The sequence below is a fragment of the Liolophura sinensis genome, chromosome 8, assembly GCF_032854445.1.
Source record: "Liolophura sinensis isolate JHLJ2023 chromosome 8, CUHK_Ljap_v2, whole genome shotgun sequence".
In the NCBI taxonomy this organism is placed as follows: domain Eukaryota; kingdom Metazoa; phylum Mollusca; class Polyplacophora; order Chitonida; family Chitonidae; genus Liolophura; species Liolophura sinensis.
The window spans coordinates 13,783,997-13,808,337 of record NC_088302.1 but is presented as its reverse complement, the minus strand read 5'-3'; the positions used below and the strand labels follow the sequence as shown (position 1 = coordinate 13,808,337).

The 24,341-nt window shown below is 37.8% G+C and overlaps 1 protein-coding gene across 1 annotated transcript; it reads right to left on the bottom strand.

The window, feature by feature from the left end:
- Nucleotides 1-3,488: 3,488 nt before the first annotated feature.
- LOC135473213 (serine incorporator 5-like) lies at nt 3,489-23,930 on the bottom strand. The gene is made up of 13 exons (XM_064753057.1): nt 23,821-23,930; nt 22,317-22,484; nt 21,699-21,883; nt 13,748-13,824; nt 12,405-12,498; nt 11,475-11,518; nt 10,232-10,405; nt 9,306-9,401; nt 7,997-8,204; nt 7,305-7,359; nt 7,025-7,061; nt 5,291-5,429; nt 3,489-3,753 (listed from the first exon to the last, which is right to left on the bottom strand). Exons 1-13 carry the CDS (start codon nt 23,842-23,844, stop codon nt 3,489-3,491), a joined length of 1,566 nt encoding a protein of 521 aa, XP_064609127.1. The 5' UTR covers nt 23,845-23,930.
- Between the last annotated feature and the right edge of the window lie 411 nt (nt 23,931-24,341).

Below are 24,341 nucleotides of genomic sequence, written 5' to 3'. Positions count from 1 at the left end.
TATAGTCAGTATAACATCCATGAACTGGTGCATGTACAACCAAGCACATGTATGGCCATTCCTGTATCACTGTACTTTCTACATTTAGTGTGTTCAAAACAGTACCTAGTATACTGATACAGGCACATGTAGTCAATACAGAATCACTGCACTGGTAGACCTAAAGTTTAGTCAATGCAAAATTCTTACACTGTTAAAAAAAAGTGCAGTAAACATACAAATGGTAATCACAATTCTAGTACATGCAATAACCCTGTACCAGCCCAGTGTAGTCAATACAGTAACCCCTGTACTGGTATAGGCAAGTCTAGTCAATACAGTAAATCCATATACTGTACTGTTATCAGGACATTGACCCATACAATGACACGACTGGTACAGGCAAGTATTGTCAATACAGTAACCCCTGTATTGGAATACAAAAATGTGATGAATGTACTGTTCCCAAAGGAAAGCCCCAAAAGATACAAAACAGTTCCAGCTATGCACACACGCTTTAAATATATGCATGTACGGATTTATAGGTGGATAGACATTATAACAAGGGTTCAGAAAATGGAATGATTGTATCATGTACAAGTATACAAGGTAAGAAAAAATATTCATACAACTTGGGATGCCAGCATCAATCCATTCAAAATAGAGTATCTGGTTATATCAGTACAATTCAAAATACACATACACAACAGTATCCTGCCACGTAAAACACAGACTTGCGTGAAATACATGTATAAAAGCACCAAACTTGACCGTAAGAAAAGGCTAAACAATGTGGTAAGCAAAAGACAATAAAAAAATCAAAAACCAAACTGCTAAATATGTTCTAATCAAAAACAAATATCATCAAAATTCAAACATGCATCTACCATGCAAAAAAAATTAACTTTCACCCAATTTAACTCATCGTGAAAAGAGATGAATTTACAGGGTAGACTATTTTCAGCCGCTGAGAAATACGCTACATGTGTGTTTCACATACACGTATAGTAGCACAAACAATTTTCACAACACAAATGCCCTCAATAAATTTGACCTCCACATACTCCACAGGTCTAATTCTTCAACCTTTTTAACTGCCTCCGCTACCAACATTTTGAAACTTTCTGGGAGAGCTATGGTATGTAGAAAAATACTTTGCACTGTTTTTATAAAGCTTGCATTTTTAATCACACAAACAAATCATTTTTAGCATCATTTGCATTATAACAGTATGTATAAATTCCACTGAAAAGAGTGCTTTAGTGGTTGAAAAGGTTGAAGATTTACAGTATAGGCCCCTATACACAAGTATTAAGTGAACACAGTGTTTACTTATACAAGTGTGAAACTTGCATAAGCATCACTGAACTAATTATCATCATAAATTACATGTATTTTTCATCAAAAAAGACCTATTCAGGGACGACATCTTCGGCTGGAAATACCACATACCCCTGTAATGATAGTAGATGTAAATTTTGACACAGCTAAGACATGATATGTACGCCCAATACACCTCCCCCTCATAAATAACAATGCTTCTGTTCAGGCTAATGTGTTATAAGCCACATGAGTTATGTGAAGTTTGTTAATATAGATGCTGATAGCCTGTGACATATACTGGTACATACAGCCATACCTGTACTGTAATTCTTCAACCTTTTCGCATATGAAAGGGCAACACTCGGTGTAATTTACGCTCCTTTGTAATTTGATTTTGGAGACAAAACTTCTTTGGTTGGGTTTGCCAATTTCAGGGCCTCAAAAAGTGTACATGTAATTGTATCAGTCTGTACAGAAAAATGCCTTCAAAAAATGCTTGAAAAAGACACCTTGGATGGTAACTGTAAGCCAAATCAACATATACAATCCATAGTTTTCATTGACTAATTACATGATAAACAAGCTTCTAAGTGGCAACAATTTACAATCTCTGAAGGTTTCCCATATTGAAATTTTTTAACGTGTGAAAAATATGGGTGACACATGAGACTGTGTTTTATTTGATTGGTGTTTTACACCATACTCAAGAATATTTCACATATACGACGGTGGCCAGTATTATGGTGGGAGGAAACCAGGCAGAGCCCGGAAACCCATGACCATCTCCAGGTTACTGGCAGACCTTTCCACATATGGCCAGAGGCGTTTTATTTAAGCATGTGTTGTAATGAAGTGTGTTATAACGAGGGAGATGCTGCAGATCGCCAGCCAGATGGACAAGATGTTAATAAATCAAGATATTATCAGTCCTTGGTCTATAAGTAACTAAACCTGTCCAAACCACATGCTTCTCAAAAAACAAGCTTTTTTCTCTAATGTCAAGGATAAAATAGCACTTGAATTTAAATCTATTGTGGAGATTTGTATGGCACATACCTGCAAATTTTATATCAAAGAGAACATCTTCCTACACCAGTTCCAATGAATTTAATTATTTTTTTTAATTGTTAATGATCCTACATAAACTTATAGGGATCACACGTATACTTCTACATGTCAACAACACATCTAATACATGCAGGTGTCAACCACATGTCTAATACATGCAGGTGTCAACCACATGTCTAATACATGCAGGTGTCAACCACATGTCTAATACATGCAGGTGTCAACCACATGTCTAATACATGCAGGTGTCAACCACATGTCTAATACATGCAGGTGTCAACCACATGTCTAATACATGCAGGTGTCAACCACATGTCTAATACATGCAGGTGTCAACCACTTGTCTAATACATGCAGATGTCAACCACATGTCTAATACACCCAGGTGTCAACCACATGTCTAATACATGGAGATGTCAACCACATGTCTAATATCTGCAGGTGTCAACCACATGTCTAATACATGTAGGTGTTAACCCGATGTCTAATACATGCAGGTGTCAACCACATGATGTATCTTTAGGTATCAAACTTGAGATGAATATACAAATGGGATGCAAGTGGCTGCAACATTTTAAAACTAATGTACTACATGTATACATGTACATGAATGTAGACTTAACAAAACCGTTTAATTCAGAACAAATACATGTATAGATAACAATGGTACAGATACAGGTGCTTGAAATGCACATGAACAGACAAGTCACACTTCAGTGCATTCCAGATTCGTCCTGTTTCTGAATTTTCACAGCATTACCATTTCTGCTCGTACTGACTGCTGCCCGCCCAGCACTTCACACCACTTCTGGGATTGTTACAGAATGCAAGACTTGCTTGAAGTACAATACTTTTAATGCATGAGAATCACCTTGTACTGTAGTCACAATATTTACAGTACATCACCATATGATACCATGTGCATGTACGGGGCATACATGTTAACAAACATGTTTTATCAGAAAGGTAGAATTGGTCCTAAAGCAAGTATAATCATTTCCTCAAAACTTACATGCGTTCACTAGCCTATATACTTGCCGCTTTCACAAACCTAAAAACCTAAAGGTTGTCAGATCTGATTGTATACTCTTCACAAATGTTTGCCCACCACTTAACTTTCACACGTTTGTTTCTTGGCTTGGAGATGGCACCCCAGGCTGTCTGGTCTGTAGCTCTTCTGCTTCCAGAGGGTCCCTTGCATCCACGGCCGCTTCCACTTCAGACTGAGGGGGTGAGTGCAAGAAGCGCAGGTCTCTCCCGGGGCAACACCGCGGCACAAATAGTGTCCATGTGTAGATGAGTATACATGCCCAGCTGGAGGCTATCTTCACCCAAACAGCTGACCAGTTCAGGCCAAAATGGTTAATGTCAGAATCCTCAGGCCTGCAAAAAATACAACAACAACAACATAGTCACATGCAGTAGAAAGTATTTATACTGTATATAGGAGTGATACGTAGTTATCCTACTAGTAATAATTTGTAATATAAACAAAAACAAAGAAAATAATAATAATCACAACTAATTGTACTAGTTGGTCAGCTGCATCATGACACTCAGAAAGGCTTACCTGTACCAGTAGGTCAGCTGTATTGTGACACATACAAAGGCTTACCTGTACCAGTTGGTCAGCTGTATCATGACACACAGAAAGGCTTACCTGTACCAGTTGGTCAGCTGCATCATGACACTCAGAAAGGCTTACCTGTACCAGTTGGTCAGCTGCATCATGACACACAGAAAGGCTTACCTGTACCAGCTGGTCAGCTGTATTATGACGCAGAGAAAGGCTTACCTGTACCAGTTGGTCAGCTGTATTATGACACACAGAAAGGCTTACCTGTACCAGTTGGTCAGCTGTATCATGACACACAGAAAGGCTTACCTGTACCAGTTGGTCAGCTGCATCATGACACTCAGAAAGGCTTACCTGTACCAGTTGGTCAGCTGCATCATGACACACAGAAAGGCTTACCTGTACCAGCTGGTCAGCTGTATTATGACGCAGAGAAAGGCTTACCTGTACCAGTTGGTCAGCTGTATTATGACACAGAGAAAGGCTTACCTGTACCAGTTGGTCAGCTGTATCATGATACACAGACAGGCTTACCTGTACCAGTTGTTCAGCTGTATTATGACACACAGAAAGGCTTTCCTGTACCAGTTGGTCAGCTGTATTATGACATATACAAAGGCTTACCTGTACCAGTTGGTCAGCTGTATCATGACACTCAGAAAGGCTTACCTGTACCAGTTGGTCAGCTGCATCATGACACTCAGAAAGGCTTACCTGTACCAGTTGGTCAGCTGCATCATGACACAGAGAAAGCCTTACCTGTACCAGTTGGTCAGCTGTATTATGACACAGAGAAAGGCTTACCTGTACCAGTTGGTCAGCTGTATTGTGACACACACAAAGGCTTACCTGTACCAGCTGGTCAGCTGTATTATGACACAGAGAAAGGCTTACCTGTACCAGTTGGTCAGCTGCATCATGACACTCAGAAAGGCTTACCTGTACCAGTTGGTCAGCTGTATCATGACACACAGAAAGGCTTACCTGTACCAGTTTGGTCAGCTGTATTATGACAGAGAAAGGCTTACCTGTACCAGTTGGTCAGCTGTATCATGACACAAAGAAAGGCTTACCTGTACCAGTTGGTCAGCTGCATCATGACACACAGAAAGGCTTACCTGTACCAGTTTGGTCAGCTGTATCATGACACACAGAAAGGCTTACCTGTACCAGTTGGTCAGCTGTATCATGACACAAAGAAAAGCTTACCTGTACCAGCTGGTCAGCTGTGTCATGACACACAGAAAGGCTTACCTGTACCAGCTGGTCAGCTGCATCATGACACACAGAAAGGCTTACCTATACCAGTTGGTGAGCTGTATCATGACACACAGAAAGGCTTACCTGTACCAGTTGGTCAGCTGCATCATGACATATAATATTGCCAGTAAATAGACCACATGGAAGAAGGCATAGTTGTAGACCACTCCCTCCACCTCATTAAGGATCACTCTCTGGCCCCCTAACTCTGATGGATTGTCACCTGAAAAATCCATTAGATCCGACTTTCATAATATATAGGTTAGAGCACTGGCAAAACAGCCACAGGTAATTAAAGTTGATTGTAGCTACAAGAAGACATGTTTCAATAATGACTCCATGTTGCAACAGTATACCCAGTGAACTTCAACAGCCTGTGGTTGCTTTATTTCTGGAACAGGGCCCAAGTAATTTGTAATTTGCAAATACATATGAACAACAAAACAAACCCTTAAAAGTTACTGCTTCATTAACAATTATATGCATTAATTCTGGTGAACTTCCTAATGAAGAGCACAGATATATTTAAACTTGCTTGCATGATTTCGTATGGAGTCAAGCATGTCCCTTTTACACTGGTCAGGTTTTGACGGTAAAAACAGATTTACGGGAAACTACTGGATGTTTATAGTTGTGCTTCTAGGTGTAGAATATGAGATATGTATATGTGATGTCATTGGTGACAGCCTGGGGAAATTGTGAATTAAAATGAAGAAGCTTTGTACCATTGAAGTTGGGGATCATATTATTTTCTTAACTGTGAATATAAACCGATGGCTGGATATGGTCCTTATTAACTATGCATACCGTAATGACCACAAAACACTGACCACCCAAATAACTGACCACTGGAAATCATCAATAGATATCTGCAATTTCCTCCCGGTGTGAATTTAATCTGTACTGTCACAGTATGAAAGTACTGCTGGTCGCTGTTCAACGAGACATTGACTGACCTGAAGAACCAATGTAGGCCTATCTAGCATAATGTCAACAGTGTGCAGAGAACCCGCCTTTACTGGAAAATTATATCGGGAAAACTTGTTGGGTTAAGCTATTCTCTGCCGTCCTTGGAGATGGTGGGTTTTGCGAACTTGCCATTCTATCTTTCATGTTATTTACGATATGTTCACTCAGTTGCAGTAATAATCTGCACGATCTGCTGCTCTTAGCGTCTACTTTCCAACCGTAGTATTTTCCCCAAAAACTAATCTGGAAGTACATGTCTGGTGACATTTACGAATGAGATTATAAAGTACAAAAACATTTAAATTCCATTCCAGAAAATATAGTCACTTGTAAATTTATGTCAAGATACTGCTGAAATGATTGTATCTTGCACTGTATTGCCCCACAGAATTTTTAAAAAATAACATAACATTGTGTGGAAATTTAGGTGAGGAGGTGTCAAACTGTAGCCAAGCGAGCGTACTCAAATATTTAAAAAATAAATAAATTACGAAGTTGTCAAAGGTGATAAAGACAACACTTATGGGGCTGTGAACGGAAAAAAAACGTCTTCTGTGTTGTGCATTCACTGATACAATGTAGCTGGTAAACTTCAGACAACCGGGGAAGCGTTGGTTGGCTGACATTTCGGTCAAATATTTCGGGTCATTACGGTAGCACCCACTGGTTTTATACCTGCTGTTTTAGTCATCAGATTTCTTAAAATCCACTGTCCCTTGGTAAACTTCGCTAATCTGACCACTGCAGCACAGTAAAAGTCAAATTATCTTAATAACTTCAATGTAGAAAAACAATCAAATAGTACATGGCTCATCAAATGCAGCCATTTATTTAAACTTTGATACGTACGTTTGGTTATAGTGCAACAACAACAGCAGGTGTTTATCTGTGGAGAAGTGAAACAAAGAAAGAATCAATTTTTTTTTTTTTTTTGGTCAACAAACTATCATTCCAAGAACCTACAAATTAATTAGACTATTAAATTTATAACAGAAACTGTATTGAAACCTTATACAAAACAATGTACACATATAATGACTGTAATCAACTTTACAAAACAGAGGGGCAGTCTATCCAAATATTTTGTACAACAGAAGCGCAGTGATGTATAATGCAGAAGAAAACTTACCACTTGTCTACGTCTGGGAATGCCTAACTTGTGAGCTTCATGGGATGTCCGGAGACTGAATGCAGGAAATAAAAGAAAATAGCTAGAGCCGCCATACTAATATACACAGATGATCGTTTACAAAAATCTTAATTAATGTCATATTAGTCCTGGTCATAATTTGGACCATTATATTTCACCTAAAGTATCAGATTTTTGAACGCACATAAACGCCTTAAAATAATAATTTTGATGCAAACGCTTGACGTTCTCTCATTCAAAGTTAATCAAATTTCACAAAAAAACTGATGTGAATTGATCAGAATCAAGCAAAATCTGAGAACTGAAAAATGTTAGACTTTAGATGAAAGACAATACTCTACATTACAGTGACACATGTCATTATCCAGTGCCTTGCATACATTTCTGAATTATTGCACAAGCAGATCAATGACAACCATAAACAGAATGAGTGCCAGATCAACAATGAAACACAGAAAACTCTTCTTTTACCTTTAAAAACGCACTGCATGTATGCAATAAATGATGAAAGAAAAATTTTGAATGAAGTTATTCACAAAAGAAATATATAAAAACAACAAACATGGATATTTACCATGCTTCTGAGCAGAATATAATACAACTGATCAATGTTTTTTTTTCTTCTACTGTGCAATGTGGTTGCATTATAAAATAAAAATCAATGAGCCTACCTGGCATATATGGCCATAATGAACATTATTAGTAGTCCAGCATAGGCTGAGATGAGGTCACCGTGGGCGAAGGAAGGCGCCGGGCGACACATGTGACCTGTCATGTTTAACGTGGTGAATGACTGGCCCGGTCCAGAGATGGACATAGGCTTCTTGGTACCAGCTGTTTGTGCTGAAGCGCTAGCCTGTATGTTATTGAAAGCTGTCACTGGGAAAAAGAGACGAACAAAGTGGAGAATGAGAGCTACATGTACAAGTAGTTGGATTAGTCTTTCCCACTGATGACCAATAGGCACAGGGACGCGTCTCGCAAAAAGTCTCCAAGCTAAGCTTAGATGGCTAACTCAGTTAGACGACTAGTAATTTTGACTACCCCTTTTCACCAAAGAAAATATTTGGCTAGCGACTAAAGCTTTTTGTCTTAGATTTCGAAGGATAGCCCGAAAGCCTTTAATCCTCATGTGTGGCTTGGACATGTACAAGGAAACAAATTTGGCTTTAAAAGTGTTATCAGTCCCATTTTAGAAAGTTTATTTATTGATTTTGGAAAAATAAGAATAAATCAGCTTTAATCAGCAAATGAAGGTCATTTTAAAGCTGAAAACGCACCAGGCATCTGTTGTTTTGGTTTGACTGTCTCTTGTGAGAGTTATCGCCCTTCGTTTATCAACTTTGTCATAAACGAAAATGAAGAAGAAAATATCTTTCTGTGATACTTATACACAGTAGCTTAATTTATTTATATTTTCAAGTCAATTGAACAATTATCATCATGAATTCTTCTACAAATCAGTTTGCTGCAAATCAGAACAGCCAAACAGCCAACAGGGTAAGCCATGATAAGCTGGCTAAGCTTTACACAGTTTTACTTTTGTAAAAGCCTGGTCAATTCTTTCCAAAGACTGATTACAGTCAGCTTAATGACCCTTAAAGCCGGACACACGGACAATATTACATGTAGTTGTTGAAAATAAGACTTTTAGATCCCAGTGTCAAATGACCTGCAATATAAATTACCCACACTTGAGCAACATTTGCTGTCCATTTTTGAAGACGGTCACACGATACGTTCAAAGTCATCATGTGACCTCAAAAAGTTGTGTTACATCTTAGGTACATGTAGCCTCCATCTTGTATGAACTCACATGTCATTTCCATAGGTGCTGATTGGCTGATTGGCTGATCAGCCAACAGCAATAACCTCACTAGGCCCAAACTGCCATCATTGAAATGAAACTTTCCTGAGCATAATATGGCTTAAACCAATAACCATTCAGACTATTAAAGGGGATATAATAATGTCGCTCACTTTCCTCAGGTGGTTCACTGGATAGAGAGGACCAGGTGAGGTAGACAACATATAAGCTGATGAGAGAAGCCTGCAGGAAACTGGCATTGGGGTTAGCTGCAAATATACACCACAGACACATCTGTAACACATGACAAGCAGCATTACAACATACGTATACAAATGTAACACAATATTGATACTAAAATGAGTTGGCAGCTTTGAAACACATTAGATAACAAACATGATAACTGTTACATGAAAATGATGTCTGTCATTTGTGACCAGCAAGAAATAGCTGAACATATGAATACTACTGCATATAAAGAAATGTAAACTAATATGAGAGTATCTTGATCTGACTCTTCCATCGCTGAAGGTAAAAAAGGTCCTACTGAACGATGTGACCTTTCACAAATATTAGGCAACTATTTTTGATTGCATTCACTATAACATGGGCACCGGAAAAAAAAATTTCACAAAAAGTCATTTAGAGTTGAGGAAAGATAAAAAAATTGAGAAGTGTTTGTAAGCTCAAGAAGTTCCTGTCATCTGTGTGTAAAATAATGTCAAAAAAAGTTAACTAACATTTTTAACAAGTCAGTTGATTTATTTATTTATTTGATTTGTGTTTTACGCAGTACTCAAGAATACTTTATTTATTCAACAGTGCCCAGCATTATGGTGGGAGAGAATGAAGCAAACCCCGGGGGGAAACCCACAACCATCCGCAGGTTGCTGACAGATCTCCTCACGTACGGCTGGAGAAGAAAACAGGCATGATCTTGACTTGAACTTCACATGATATAGTCATATAATATAGAAGGAATATTTTTACCTTTAACAACAAAAGTGTTTGAACTCAAAACTCATGTATCCTAACATGTATCCGTTAACTTACTATAATTTACTGTCACTATTAAATGTAATGTTGTAGATGTACTTACTAGTTTGTGTGCAGGGCATTAAGGTGAGGAAGGTCATGACAACACATAGCCCAGCATTTACTCCTATAAACACTTTGTTGGTTTCGCAGCCATCATGGCGGGTGTAAAATACAAACAATAACACCGAGCCAACGATGGAGGCCATGAAGAAAAACACTGAACATAGAATGGTCCCTGTAAAGAGGTAGTGATAATATCGTCAGTAAAACACTAAATACATATTACATCTGGTACTGTGGTACATTTTCTTCTTTAAAGGAGAAGAAAACATAAAAATGATGCCAAAATCAGATGAAAGAGTGTCAAAACTTATTTGGAAATATGATCTTTTAATATTTTGGGGGATTTTTTTTTCAAGAGAAAAGAGTGTTTGAAAATATTTTTGTATGGTGGGTATTTGGGACCAACTTTTGGTATTTATCGTTGTTGCATGATAATGTTCTAAATAAAAATGTGATGCTTGTCTAATAAATTTGCTTGAATGTAAATCTGTTGTTTATATCGAAATATATGCATTTAACCTAAATAATGATAATATTTAGGAACATATTAAAAATATAAATATGATCCAAATTGAGGTTTAATGCATTTGTTAGCTGAAAAGATCAAATTCTAGTACAAAATATTTATTAAACCTGTGTTACATCCTCATTTATGACATTATTAAACAAAGACTATAAATACCAAAAGGTGGTCCCAAATACCCACTGTTCAAACATTATTTTCAAGTGTCTTTTTCTCCTTAAGGAAAAATCGGAAAAAATCTTGAAGGCCACACTCAGAAATAACTTTTCACACTCTTTCATTTGAACTTTATGTCATTTTTATGTTTTCTCCACCTTTAAATCTAAATATAGGTGTACACATGTATACAGTGGATACAATCAAAAAATCTACATTTTCTACATTGTTGCACATTGCATTCCACTGCAGTCTCAACCTTTATATAAATAAAACAGGACAGTCTGTGCTCATGAGACAGCAATGGTCATACAACAACAGATAACCAGAAATGTTAATACTTATACATGTATTTGATTTAAACACTTTAAGCTTACCATCCTATACATATGCATGAAAACTTATTATACATGTGCACAAACAACGGAAAATCAAATACACATATCTTTTTTCGTTATATCTGTATTTACTAAGCATAAATACAATTTACTATTTGTATTAAAGTTGGATAGACAACCTATACAAAATATTTAAATACAAATTTAAACAAAAATGCACGTACCTGCAAATCCTAAATTATTTTTCCGCCCATGCCTGCTGCCAGTCCTGTTCAAGAAAAAATAACAGTAAAGATCAAGAGTTGATTTCCATACACATTCATGACATTTGTAACTCTTGTAGTGCAGAGAAGAAATCCCCACAATATTTTAATGATAAAGTAGACATTAGAGCGAAAATAAAGCTGTAAATTATAGACAAGTTTTGATTCTGTATATGAAGTGTAGGGTGTGGGAGCTCATGCATCACAGTGATATACATGTACATGAAACGCCTGAATACTGATACGCCCACATCCCCCTCAACAACAGCTACACTCCTGGGGGTTGATTGGCTGATATCTTTACATGCACATGTGCTTGATTGTTGTTCAACAATTACTTCACTTCAAAAATTTTTCACTTCATACACCACGGCTGTCAGTTTTTTTTAAGTGTGGAGCTGAAATTTTAAAGCTGGAATGTCTGGCCTAATCCACCAGACTCTGGCAAGTTTGTGATGAACTTTCCCACATATTATGCACAGATATCCTCACCCAAGTGGTCTTCACCAAGCCATTAGACGCAGCAAATGGTCTTACAACTGTCATCCAATGCTTATTTTCAGCAAGACCCTACGAAGTTAAAGGAAAAATCTACAAATTTCCTGTCCAAGGCTGGGATTGGCGAGTAGCACACAACTATGTGTACCACACTCTGGTCTTAAACCTCTAAACACTTGTGTTTGTTCACAATAAATATCATAGTCTACACTGCTTGTGTCAGGACCTCTCACAAAAATAGGCCTACATAATTTATTTTTCTGGATTTTCTCACCAGTTGGCATTCAAGGAATGAGCAAAGTGTAGCAATAAAATAACAGTCTGCACTGTGTGTATGTATCAGTCATAAATATCATATTATGTATGTATAATACAGAACTCGATTTGTCTTACCAGCTGGCATTCCAGGAATGGGCAAAGTCCACCAATAAAATAAGCTGCAATATGAGGAAGCAAAACCCACCAACCATCCCTACATACATCCACACTGAAACAGACAAGCACACACTTTATACTATTAAGTCCACTTATACATAAATCATATCAAGAATAAATCTATACATACATATAAATTTTAATATAGTCACACACTTAACCTGTACCTGACATAATAAGTGCTAGAGGATAACTCATAGCATACATATTTTCAACTCAAAATCACATTTTTCCTTTGTTTTTTTCTCGTTTACCTCAATCCATACATATGCAGGTAAAATCGCCTTTTTTTAAAATGAAAAAAAGGCGCATAACTACTTCATGAACAACCTGTCACGTTGGAACTAAATACAAAACTAGCCAAGCAGAATTTTCACGTAAGGGCTACAGAGGCATTGAGGTTTCTTGATTTACCCTATATTTCTGTTGGCATATTTATGGAGGGGGTATTAAGGGTGTCAACCCTCTTGGACAGCCCAGGAATTGTATTTCAGTTTCAAATAAAACAAAGATAAACCACTAATTTAATTATAAAATTCCCTGGCTAATCTCACTGAATATACATTCGTAACTCTAATGACTGCATGTGTTCCTCATCTTGCAGGTACTGTAGATGGGCATATACCCATATATCGTTAAGGGCATGTATGTATTTTCAAATCACAGCAAACCCACTTAATTTTAGTTTGTAACAGTACTCAGTACAAAATCATGAATCAGCATTTATTTGTTTGATTGGTGTTTTATGCTGTACTCAAGAATATTTCACTTATATGATGGCTGCCAGCATTATGGTGGGTTGAAACCGAGAAGAGCCTGGGAGAAACCCACGACCATCCGCAGGTTGCTGGAGAGCCCGGGTTAAACCAACGAAAGTGTTTTATGAACTTTTCTATTAAAGTGCGACATGAATACATGTACCAATATCCGTGGCAGACAAGTGGACTTTAATGAACATTAGAATATGCAGACGGCCCCATGAGCATTGTGGACAGGTTAGTGTCACCAAATTACCACAATAATTAGTGTGAGAGGAGGAATCCCCAAATTCCCTGTCCAACACTGGTTTTGAACCTGCACCTTGTATACCCAGCAAATGACAGGTAGGCACGTTATTCCCTCTCTCAGTCGCTGCCCAGTCTACAGCCAGATTGCATGGTGCATGGTACAACTACATATATATGTGATACCATTTACCACCACACACAGATGAACACACACAGGGCTACTTCTCACCACAGCACCAACAGACACGTACATATGTACATGTATTATGTTTTCATATTAGCAATGTGTCTTACCTAGCCCAAAGTTGATTGGTAAGTGGAAAGCTCCACCACACAAAGCACATATCCCCACAAACTTGAACAACCAGTACCTTTTGAACAGAGCAGAAAAGATGACAAAAATTAGGCTGAGACAGAAATTTCATCTATTTCTCTATAGTAGAACACAACCACAACATGAAATGAAATCAGAAGCCTGCGAACCACATGAACTACATATACATGCATTACCATTTGCCTCTCAAATTTTCCTGATTAGAAATACACCGTAAATGTATGGAAATGTTTGATTTCCAGAACAGAGTTATTGGACGATGATAGTCCTGGGTGGTAAAGTTGACACAAGCCTTTCCTTCCTTTTCCACCATAAACCTTCCATGTACAATGTCAACAAATACTATAATATAAAGCAAATTTACAAACAAAAGAAAAATTTGATTTGGTAGCTAGGCTACCAAAGAGCTCGCCTGTAGGAGGCACAAGAATGCAAAACTTCAGCTCATTACATGAAGTGCTGATATCGTGAATTTGGTAATTTACGGTATTAATATGCACACAGAGCATCACCAATGGAACATCCCCCTTGTGTCATTGGGCTTCATATGCATGTAAAATTTCAGGTCAATACATTCTGTACAGTTTGAGATCTCACTCCTAACATTTCATTTACCTTGATTCTAATACACAATACATTAAGTCATGAGTTCAGTTATTCTGGGCATTTAATATGTACACAGCATACCAACGATGGAATATCCCCCCTCATGCTATTGTGATCTACATGTGTGTAAACCCTGAGGACAATAAATGCAGTACTTTTTGAAATACCACACCTAACATTTTGATTACCTTGATTCTAATACATAATACAGGAATTCAGTAATTTACGGTATGTCACATGCACACAGTGTACCAACGATGGAATATCCCCCTCATGCTATTGTGCTCTACATGTGTGTAAGCCCTGAGCCCAGCAAATGCAGTGAGATACCACCCCTAACATTTTGTTTAACACTGATTTCAAAATATACAACACACAAAGTCAGGAATTCAGTAATATTTAACCATGCTATTGTGCTTGACATATGTAATTTATGAGACACCACTCCTAACATTTTCTTTAACATTGCTTTCCTTGTTATTGGACGCCGACACCACGCCGGGCACTACATAAGCCAGGCCTGTACTTTGTACATGTGACAAAAAAACACAAAAAAAGATATACAGTATATAATTGAGCCATATAGATCAGTCCAGTCTTCTGTGTCAAAAATTGAAATCATTATCATCTAGATATAATTGTCTCTACATATGTTTTTGAGTGAGTGGGTGCGTAACAGTGCAAACAGAACAAATGAGAAGGCTTGTCAGTCACTGCACATCATGTTGTTTTTATCACAAAGAAGTAATTCCAAGAGCTTGTGTTCAGAAGTGCATATACAGTACCTGTGTTCTAAGCTGGTGATACAGAAAAGCAACATACATGTAGCTATATCTTGCTAATGCCTACACCCTAATTCCTCAACCTTTTAGCATATGAAAGAGCAACTCTCAGAGCAATTTATCCACACCTATGATTTGTTTTTGGTGACAGAACTACATTGATTGGATTGGCGGATTTCAGGACTTCTCGAAAAGTATAAATTTATCACTCTACAGAGAATAATGCCTTCAGAATTTGCTTAAATACACATCTTGCAAACATCCAAAAAGGTTGAAGAATTACAGTCATCAAATGATTCTCCAGTGTTTCCTAATTATAAAGGCTGCAGCTAATTCCAATATATACACAACATCAAATAATAAGAAATTAACAGGAATTACTTTACATAATTACAGGAAATTTCCAACGTAATACAATAAATGCACCTTAAAAATAATGTAAATTCTGGGTGAGCGTGACCATATACAAAAGAGGTACAAACATTAAAATCTGCTACTGATAAGTTGTAATGGATTTCTGCTGGATTATACTAATAGGTAGATCTATTAAAGAGGGATCAGATCAGAAGACTGTTAGAGGATTCTAAACATCTGAGAGAAGCTGACATTTATAATTCTTGATGTCTTAATAGCCAAGGCTAGGCCGTACATATATGCATTAAGATTTCATGACAGATATATATATATATATATATATATATATATATATATATAGTTATATGTGAGGGGGAAGTCTGACAAAGCATTACTGTTCCTCCATACAAATCACTGCACTTACTCATGAACCTGACACATCAGAATCAGAAGCAAATTCATGTCACCTCAAAATAAAACCACAATATCCCATGTGCACACAGAAAAGAGTGTAATACACAAAAAATAGCCTTGTACAGCAAAGTGGTTTACACAGGCATCTTTTGTACTACAAGTACTGGAGAGGACAGAAATAACAGGCACTGTTTCTAAAACATATGATAATTATTTAACAGCACTGTACACACCTTTGATCTTAGAGCTCTCAGGTTATAGCATGTGTATATATATGTACCACCCACACCTATACGTCTGTACCCAGTGACTTATGATTGACAGCTACTATGAACATCCAACCTTCAGTCCGCTGATCAGGTTACAATGCAAGGACTAGCCCCGTGATCTTGAAGAGATCTTTGACTTTATATAATGTCAAAATTTTAATAATTCAATAAATTTGGGATGTTCCTTTCCATTATTTTATTTGAAATGTGTTGTACAATAACTTACCCAGAATTTACTTGGTCAGACAATATTTTGATTTTATTACAAAAAAAAAAAAATAACAATTTCAAGTAATGTTTTATGAGTAATGCTCAGAAAACATGTTCTAGCATTCAATGTTACATAGGCTTGCATAGAGAGTTCCATGTTTGCATAAAGAGTTCCACATACACATACCTGTTACATACAACACTTTTACATACTAAATCCATGACTGTCATTGTGCCGTTTAAGAACAATTCCCCACAAAGAAACCAATTATACCAGATATAGTATCGATTTCTTGTTATGATTGCTTGTTTGGTCGCCCAAACCCTACATACATATGTGGTTTTCTAAATCGGCTGAGGTCAGGCCCTGGAATATTTGTCTGTGAAGCAAACAAAGGGATCTGTCCATCCACATTTGAATTTAAGAAAAAAAAAAATCAGGCTGTTACTGAAAGTGTTTAAAACCTCACCTGATCTGAAATGTTAAATATATCTCATCTTATCTCAAATAAAGCACATTTGATGCCCCCAAACACAGCCTATGGTTTATAGAGAGCTATAAATTTTGAGAAAAAAAAGTGTGAAATCAGCCTGAAAGTATACTGAGATGGTGGGCAGATGGCCATCATTATGGTCATGAGGCTTCACACACAAAAACTAATAACGTAAATGTATGATAGCCTAAGCTCCTGTACATTAATTTGGAACGGATCCATGACTTTGAAATCTAATTTTATCTATGTAGTATTTCATCACTGCCGATATGAACACGGAAATAAACCATTTGTTCTGCATATTACATGTATTAAGTACAGTATATACGAAAAAGAAAAATTACAACTAAAAACCATGGGCCCACCTGCTTGAAGAAAAAAAGATAGTGATGCATTGTTGGGAATAAGACAGAGTCGCTGCTCACTCCGTCTACATAAATTATGACTTTGACTGATTGGAAAGATGAGAACATATATTCTAAAATTAGAAGAAAAAGGTGTCTATATATAAATAAATCCATGTGGACATTCGTGTGTAAGTTTCTATGTAAGAAAAGACCCAATGTAACTTAGATGTACCTTAAATGACCTAAAAATTCTACCTCAAAAGAGCATTTTTTTAGGCAAATAAATGTCATGAGATATCACCTCTGGTGCTAAAATTTAAGTTTTCACCAGTATGATATCATCCTACCTTCCAAACACGTCTCAAAGCACCTATCAAAAATTAACAGAAATCCCAGAATCCAGAAAAAGGAGCAAATTAGTCATGGACGAAATGTTAGGTCATTTAGGGTAGTTAGATGTATAATCATATTTTATCATGTTTGACGACCCGTGATGATCTGTGTGTATGCAGTAGGCACGTGAATCAGAATGCTGTGCCAGTCAGTGTGTAGATCAACCCCTGTATATAACCTTATGATACATGTATGTTATACATGTTTATCAACATAAACCTCGCATCTCCAATATCATGATTACATTTAGAGTTAGCAGTTTGCTTATTAACACAGCTGACACATTCTATGTGTTCAGGGAAATGTTGGACGTAAAAAAAAAATGTTTATATGTCGTACAGTATGCGAACAAAGATTCATGTAATGTATACAGTAATGTATTGTGAGAATATGTGTGGCATGCATACAAATGAGTGTGCACATTCATGCCTATTGTACAGAACTTGGATCTTCTGGCCTTTCATAATACATGTAGTAATGTACTGTTCAAGTAAGAGTTTTTGCTCCAAGTAATACATATTATCAAATCAGATTTATTGGGATGAGGGGGAGGGTGTTCTTGTTTTGTTTGTTTGTTTTTTTCCTAGTTAATGTAACTTTGCTGAGAAACTGCTAAAAGTATATGTCACCTCATAAAAATATGACTCATAGTCATATTTAATTATAAATAATATGACTACAGTACATGTAGTACAAGGGTAAATCAACTTAATGGTGATATCCTCTTGAACACATACTGAGACTAATTTTATACGCACACCATTACAGACGTATTAAGTGGAAGATACAGTAACCACAGACACATATATCCTGCATTAATATCCACTGTGATACAGATCTGTTTCCAAGAACTCTATTAGAAACAACCTTCTGACATTGAAGCTAAAGGTCACTTTAAAATCTGTAAAGCTGATCAGTGAGGAAAAAGATAAGCACAAATCAACATCCATGTGGACTGGGTCACCATTAAAAAATCTGTTAGTTAGGCCTAACCTGACCAACCAAAAAAAAAAGAGAGCCCTACTTCAAAAATTTAGACAGCTGTTATTTTTCTCTCTGATGTAAATTTCTTTCAAAATCCCTATCATCATCAATTTAATAGCCAGAATAATAAAAGAAAATAAACTCTATGTATTTATAGGGCTATCATATTTTTCAGAAAGGCTCAACCTTGGGTTACACCCAACAAAGAATTTTTAAGGATGGCCTTGCATACAGAGGCAATGTCCAGCCATTGGACCATTAGGCCTGACACCCAAGGGTATAGGAAGTACAATTATACAGATACAAGTGTATGTATGCCAGGGTTGACTTTCATTACTATTGGTCAACATCATTAGTACACTGATCAGAAAAGGTATTTGTACAGCCAGACTGCTGGCTGACACAGAGGCTACTTATATACCAGCATTGATACAAGTAAAGAGTACAGTTCAACAGCAATATCAATATCATATTTTTGTACTCTAAAACCGAGGGTTCAGAGCTGACACGTCTCAACTGAGCAGACAATTTCTCCTGATGTTATAATCAGATAACTTATATACTTCTGACCACTTATTAACTTTATGTACATTGTCATCGTCATTATATTTAATATCAGTCATACAACTGCAGCTGTACACAACCTTGCTGTGCCTGCATGCATGAAAACAATCAGTGCTGTATCCACATATATAGGAAAACAGCACTGTTTCTGAATGTACATGTACATGATGTATGGAAAAAGAGTGCTGTATCCACATGTATTGGAAAACAGCAGTTACCATATGTATGGAAAACATTGTGCTGTATCCACATATATAGGAAAACAGCACTGTTTCTGAATGTACATGTACATGATGTATGGAAAAAGAGTGCTGTATCCCCCATGTATTGGAAAACAGCAGTTACCATATGCACAGAAAACATTGTGCTGTATCCACATATACAGGGAAACAGCACTGTTTCTGAATGTACATGTACATAATGTATGGAAAAAGAGTGCTGTTTCCACATGTATTGGAAAACAGCAGTTACCATATGCACAGAAAACATTGTGCTGTATCCACATATATAGGAAAACAGCACTGTTTCTGAATGTACATGTACATAATGTATGGAAAAAGAGTGCTGTTTCCACATGATGTATGGAAAACAAGTGATGTACGTCATGTTTTCTGTAAGAAAAACTGTGCTGTATTGAGAAACATACATGTCCATCTCCAACAATAAGAAAAACAGCTTCCCTGGTTCCAATTCAACAGAATAATATACTACTGGAATAAAGTAACTGTGCATCATCTGCAGTTATGCCATGCTCTAATGAATTAAGATAAGAATATGATTTTTGGTATTCTGTTTAATCACTGTTTAACTGTTGACAGGATAATCTCGAAATCTTTATGATTTGACACTAGGCATCATGATACGCCCTCGAAGAGATGTGGTGTCAAAAGTCAGTTCACAAACTCAATATCGTATGTGTCCACCACTGGCGCTGATGCAGGCTTGACAACGACGACGCATAGACGACACTAAGCGAGTGAAGAAAGCTTGGGGAATGTTGTTCCATGTCTGAAGCAACATTTGTCCCAAATCAGCTAACGTCAATGGCTTATTCGGGCCCTGACGTAATCGCCGTTCCATTTCATCCCATGCGTGCTCGATAGGGGACAGGTCAGGAGAAACTGCTGGCCAAGGGAGTACCGGAATGTTGTGCTGTCTCAAGAAATCCGTCACAACACGAGCGACATGTGGACGGGCATTATCTTGCTGAAGTGTGATGTTACGTCCATGTCCTTGAATGAACGCTTGCACATGAGGCAGAATGATCTCGTCCCTGTATCGCAGGCCTGTCAGATTGCCATTCACAATGACAAGTTGTGTCCGCCCATGAGATGTGATGCCTCCCCATACCATAACGCTGCCGCCACCAAACGCTCGACGTTGAACAACGCACGCGTCAGCATACTGTTCACCAGGACGTCTGTACACCCTTGCCCTGCCATCTGAGCCGTCCAGATGAAATCTCGACTCGTCAGTGAACAGAACACCATCCCAATCTTGTCTCCTGTACCGTAGATGTTGTCTGCACCAGACAAGACGTGCCTGTCGGTGACGTTGGAGCAAAATCGGACGTATGGCAGGACGTCTGGGCCGGATGTTGCGCTCCCGCAGTCGGTTCCGTACAGTCCTGGAACTGATTGGGCGTAAGTCAGGAATGGTCCGAGCAGTCAAACTGGAACTCTGGAATCGATTCCTTAGATGGGTCAGCCGAATATGGTTGTCTTGCTGACGTGACGTCACACGTGGACGGCCGGACCGGGGCAAATCTCTCGTGTTCCCATTCTGTTGAAAACGTCGCCATAGAGAGGATATCGTGTTTCGATGGACACCAAAATGTCTGGCAACTTCATTCTGGGCCATTCCAGTCTCCAGCATACCCACGGCGCGGAGACGCTGATTTTCTGTAAGCCGTGGCATGTTGTACGCACAATTTATGTTGAAGTTAACGTGTTTTCCACAACATTTAGAGGCTAAAGAATAATCAACAGTTCTTCAATTTTCGAAATCAGGTGTGTGAACTTCATGTGTCAAACATCATGCAGGATGTGAGTCATGTCATTATACATGAGGTGCACGTGCCACGCGCGATACGTGACATGACATTTCATGAAAAATGCTTGGCTAAATGTTTATTGACGGTTAGGTTTATAACTTTTCAAACATCTTTTGTTTTGTCCCATTTTCTGTGATGCACAGTTACTTTTTTCCATTAGTATATGTAAAGATCTACAGTGCAAAAAATATGCTGTAAATGTGTAATGTATGCAAGAAATTTAAATGTAATACAAAGACACAACAGATTTTGAATAAACACTGCAACCAAAGTTCTTCTTTTCCACACACGAATACAAAACATTTTCTTTCTCATTCATTCAAGACAGGATAAGTTTATACTGAAAAGGATTGTGTGCAAAGCTGACTGCAGTGTTCTTTGCTCTCCTATGACATAAACTTAGCAATATTCATGAACAAAAAAGGAGGAGACAATTCTTACCCATTATGTATTTCTGCTCTCCAGCTGTTACTGGTGGATATACAGGGTAAAACCACTATGAGGAGTAAGACAAAGTGGAACGCTACCATCCCGGCACAAAGTCTGTACACAGCTTTGTATCCAGTCAGCTTGTCACAGTTCTCCCCTGCATTCAGCTGAACACAGGTCACATTGAACTCGGGTATCTGAAAGAGAGAAAATTTAATTTGTAACTATTACACCCAATACTGATAATATTTATAGATTCCTCAAAGTAAAGAGGGTTCCATTTGTTTAAATATGTTAATGAGCACAATGCATGTATTTGCATACTGAAACCTGCGGATGGTTGTGGGTTTCATCAGGGCTCTGCTCGGTTTCTTCCTGCTGGCCACCATCAACTAAGTGAAATATTCTTGAGCAGGGCACAAAACTCATATCAAATAAATAAATTAGTAAGTTTAAATAATGACTTCTTAAACTGTCATCTATGATACGCTCGCCTGAAGGCTACCATGCGAGCAGGCGATCTGTTGTCAATATTTGTGAAATTTGCAGCAGCAAATATTTAATACTCTTGAACATTGCCATCCTCACATTCAATTGTTATTCTCTGCAAATAAAATAAGAAATACTTACAGTTTCAATGAGTACGTGTTGGAACTGTGGTGTGAGCATGAGACAAGCTATACCAAAGCCAATGATGAGCAGGATGGTGTACATGATCCGAGTACTGGTTGACTCATTGATTGGAGGACAGCATTGACAGCACAGAGTACACGGGGACGGGCCACAAAAACAGGCCACCTGCAAAAGTAATAGTCAAAATATTAATGAGTATTTAAATTCTTTCCAAAAAAGTCCAGTTTACAGGTTGTTTCACTTGTATGGTTATGATTTTCCTACTTCTGAGAAATACATCTCATGTAAATACAGAAACCATCTTTTCAATCAGTAATTAGATTTATTGTTAAGCTACAGAAGCATATTTTTTGCAAAGTAAAACAGTCACATGATTAATGTGATCACCTCTTTATCATGACAAATGACTTTCTCAATGAAAACTTTTAAAGTAAAACTTTTATTACACAGCAAATATTTATTTATTTATTTTATAGGTGTTTTGCATTGTACTCATAAAATATTTCAACTATACCACAGCAGCCAGCATTATGGTGGAAGAAAACTGGGCAGAAGGCACGACCATGCGCAGACTGCTGGCAGACCTTCCCACGAGCCCATGAGCTGGACTTGAACTAACAGCGACCACATTGGTGAGAGGCTCAGCCCTACATGTCATTAAGCTGCACTGGCACACCATCCACTTTGACCGCATGGTGATGCTCAAAGCAAACGGCTGTACTGACAGCCTCCATATATTTGACACATGCAGGTAACTGCATCAGGTTTTTAAATGGGGCACTCTCTGATGTTGGTTTGGGGCCATTTCTGGCAGAGCAGAATTTTGTCAAATATATCGTCAGAGAAACCTCAGGTAAGTAGAGTGTATCTGGGACTTTTATAAGTCTGAGAGACTAAAAATCCTTTTCTTATACTGGCCTAGCATCAAGACTCCAACAACACGCATGTCCTGCTCGTTGTGGAACAGTGGGAAGCAGTGGAAGCAGTGTCCTGCTCATCATGGCTGCAGTGGCCGTGGAGGCCTTCATGCCTATAATAAATCTATTGCAAAAGCATGCATATGTAGGGGCATATGGTGGCCGTGCAGTGGGTGCGGAAAGCAGGTCTTTGATGCTTGTTCACTAACAAAGACAATTGGCATTGACTTTCGTTACCTTCGCTTCGTGACGGTAGGCCAGTATAAGAAAAGGAGTTGGACACTTTCGGGCCTAGGACTAATATCAGTCATTAGTCCCACAGTGTATGTATTACATCTGCCTTAGTTTCATATTCTACGTTCATGTTCTATGTTTGTCTTGTGTCGCTCGTATAATGCGTCTAATTAAATGTGGACGGAGCTGCCATTTACAAAAAATTAACAAGATCCAATGGTAAAAAAAAAAAAACAATGACACTACTACAACAACAACAGCTTGTCATTTCGGCTGACTTCATAGACGTCAATAGACATTCTGCTCCGATCATGGTTTTGAAAAACTTTCAGGGTTAGAAAATTATTTACCTGGGCCGAACAACAGCCTCCCATACTGATTGCTCGTTTTACACTGTTTATATCAGCATTACGAAACTTTTTTTAACTGCACCCAGTACGTCCGCTCACATAAAGAAATGTTTTCTTCGTCCCTCCAGTTCCGTTTTCGCCGCATGCGCACTGCTTGCAACCCCATGACACGTGTGTTTATTTTGGTAGCTTACATCTACTGGCTTAACCCCCGCGTAACTAACGCGTTCAATGTGTCCGCTTGCGTGTGCAGCTCAGTTCGAATAATTAACATCAGATAACACAGTAAAGAATCAAGAAAAACACAGTATACTTTAATTCAGTGGTACAATGAAGCAGCTATCATTTCTGACATACAATTCTGACATTTCTGACATGCATGTAGTCGGCGATCGACAGATAGTTAACAAAGCTATTTAAGTTCATGCAGTTTTTAGTCTTTCCCTTTCCTCCAGGAAACGTATGTTCCTTTCAGTTTTAATTTAAGAGACAAAAACCCCTCCACATAACAACTATGGTTC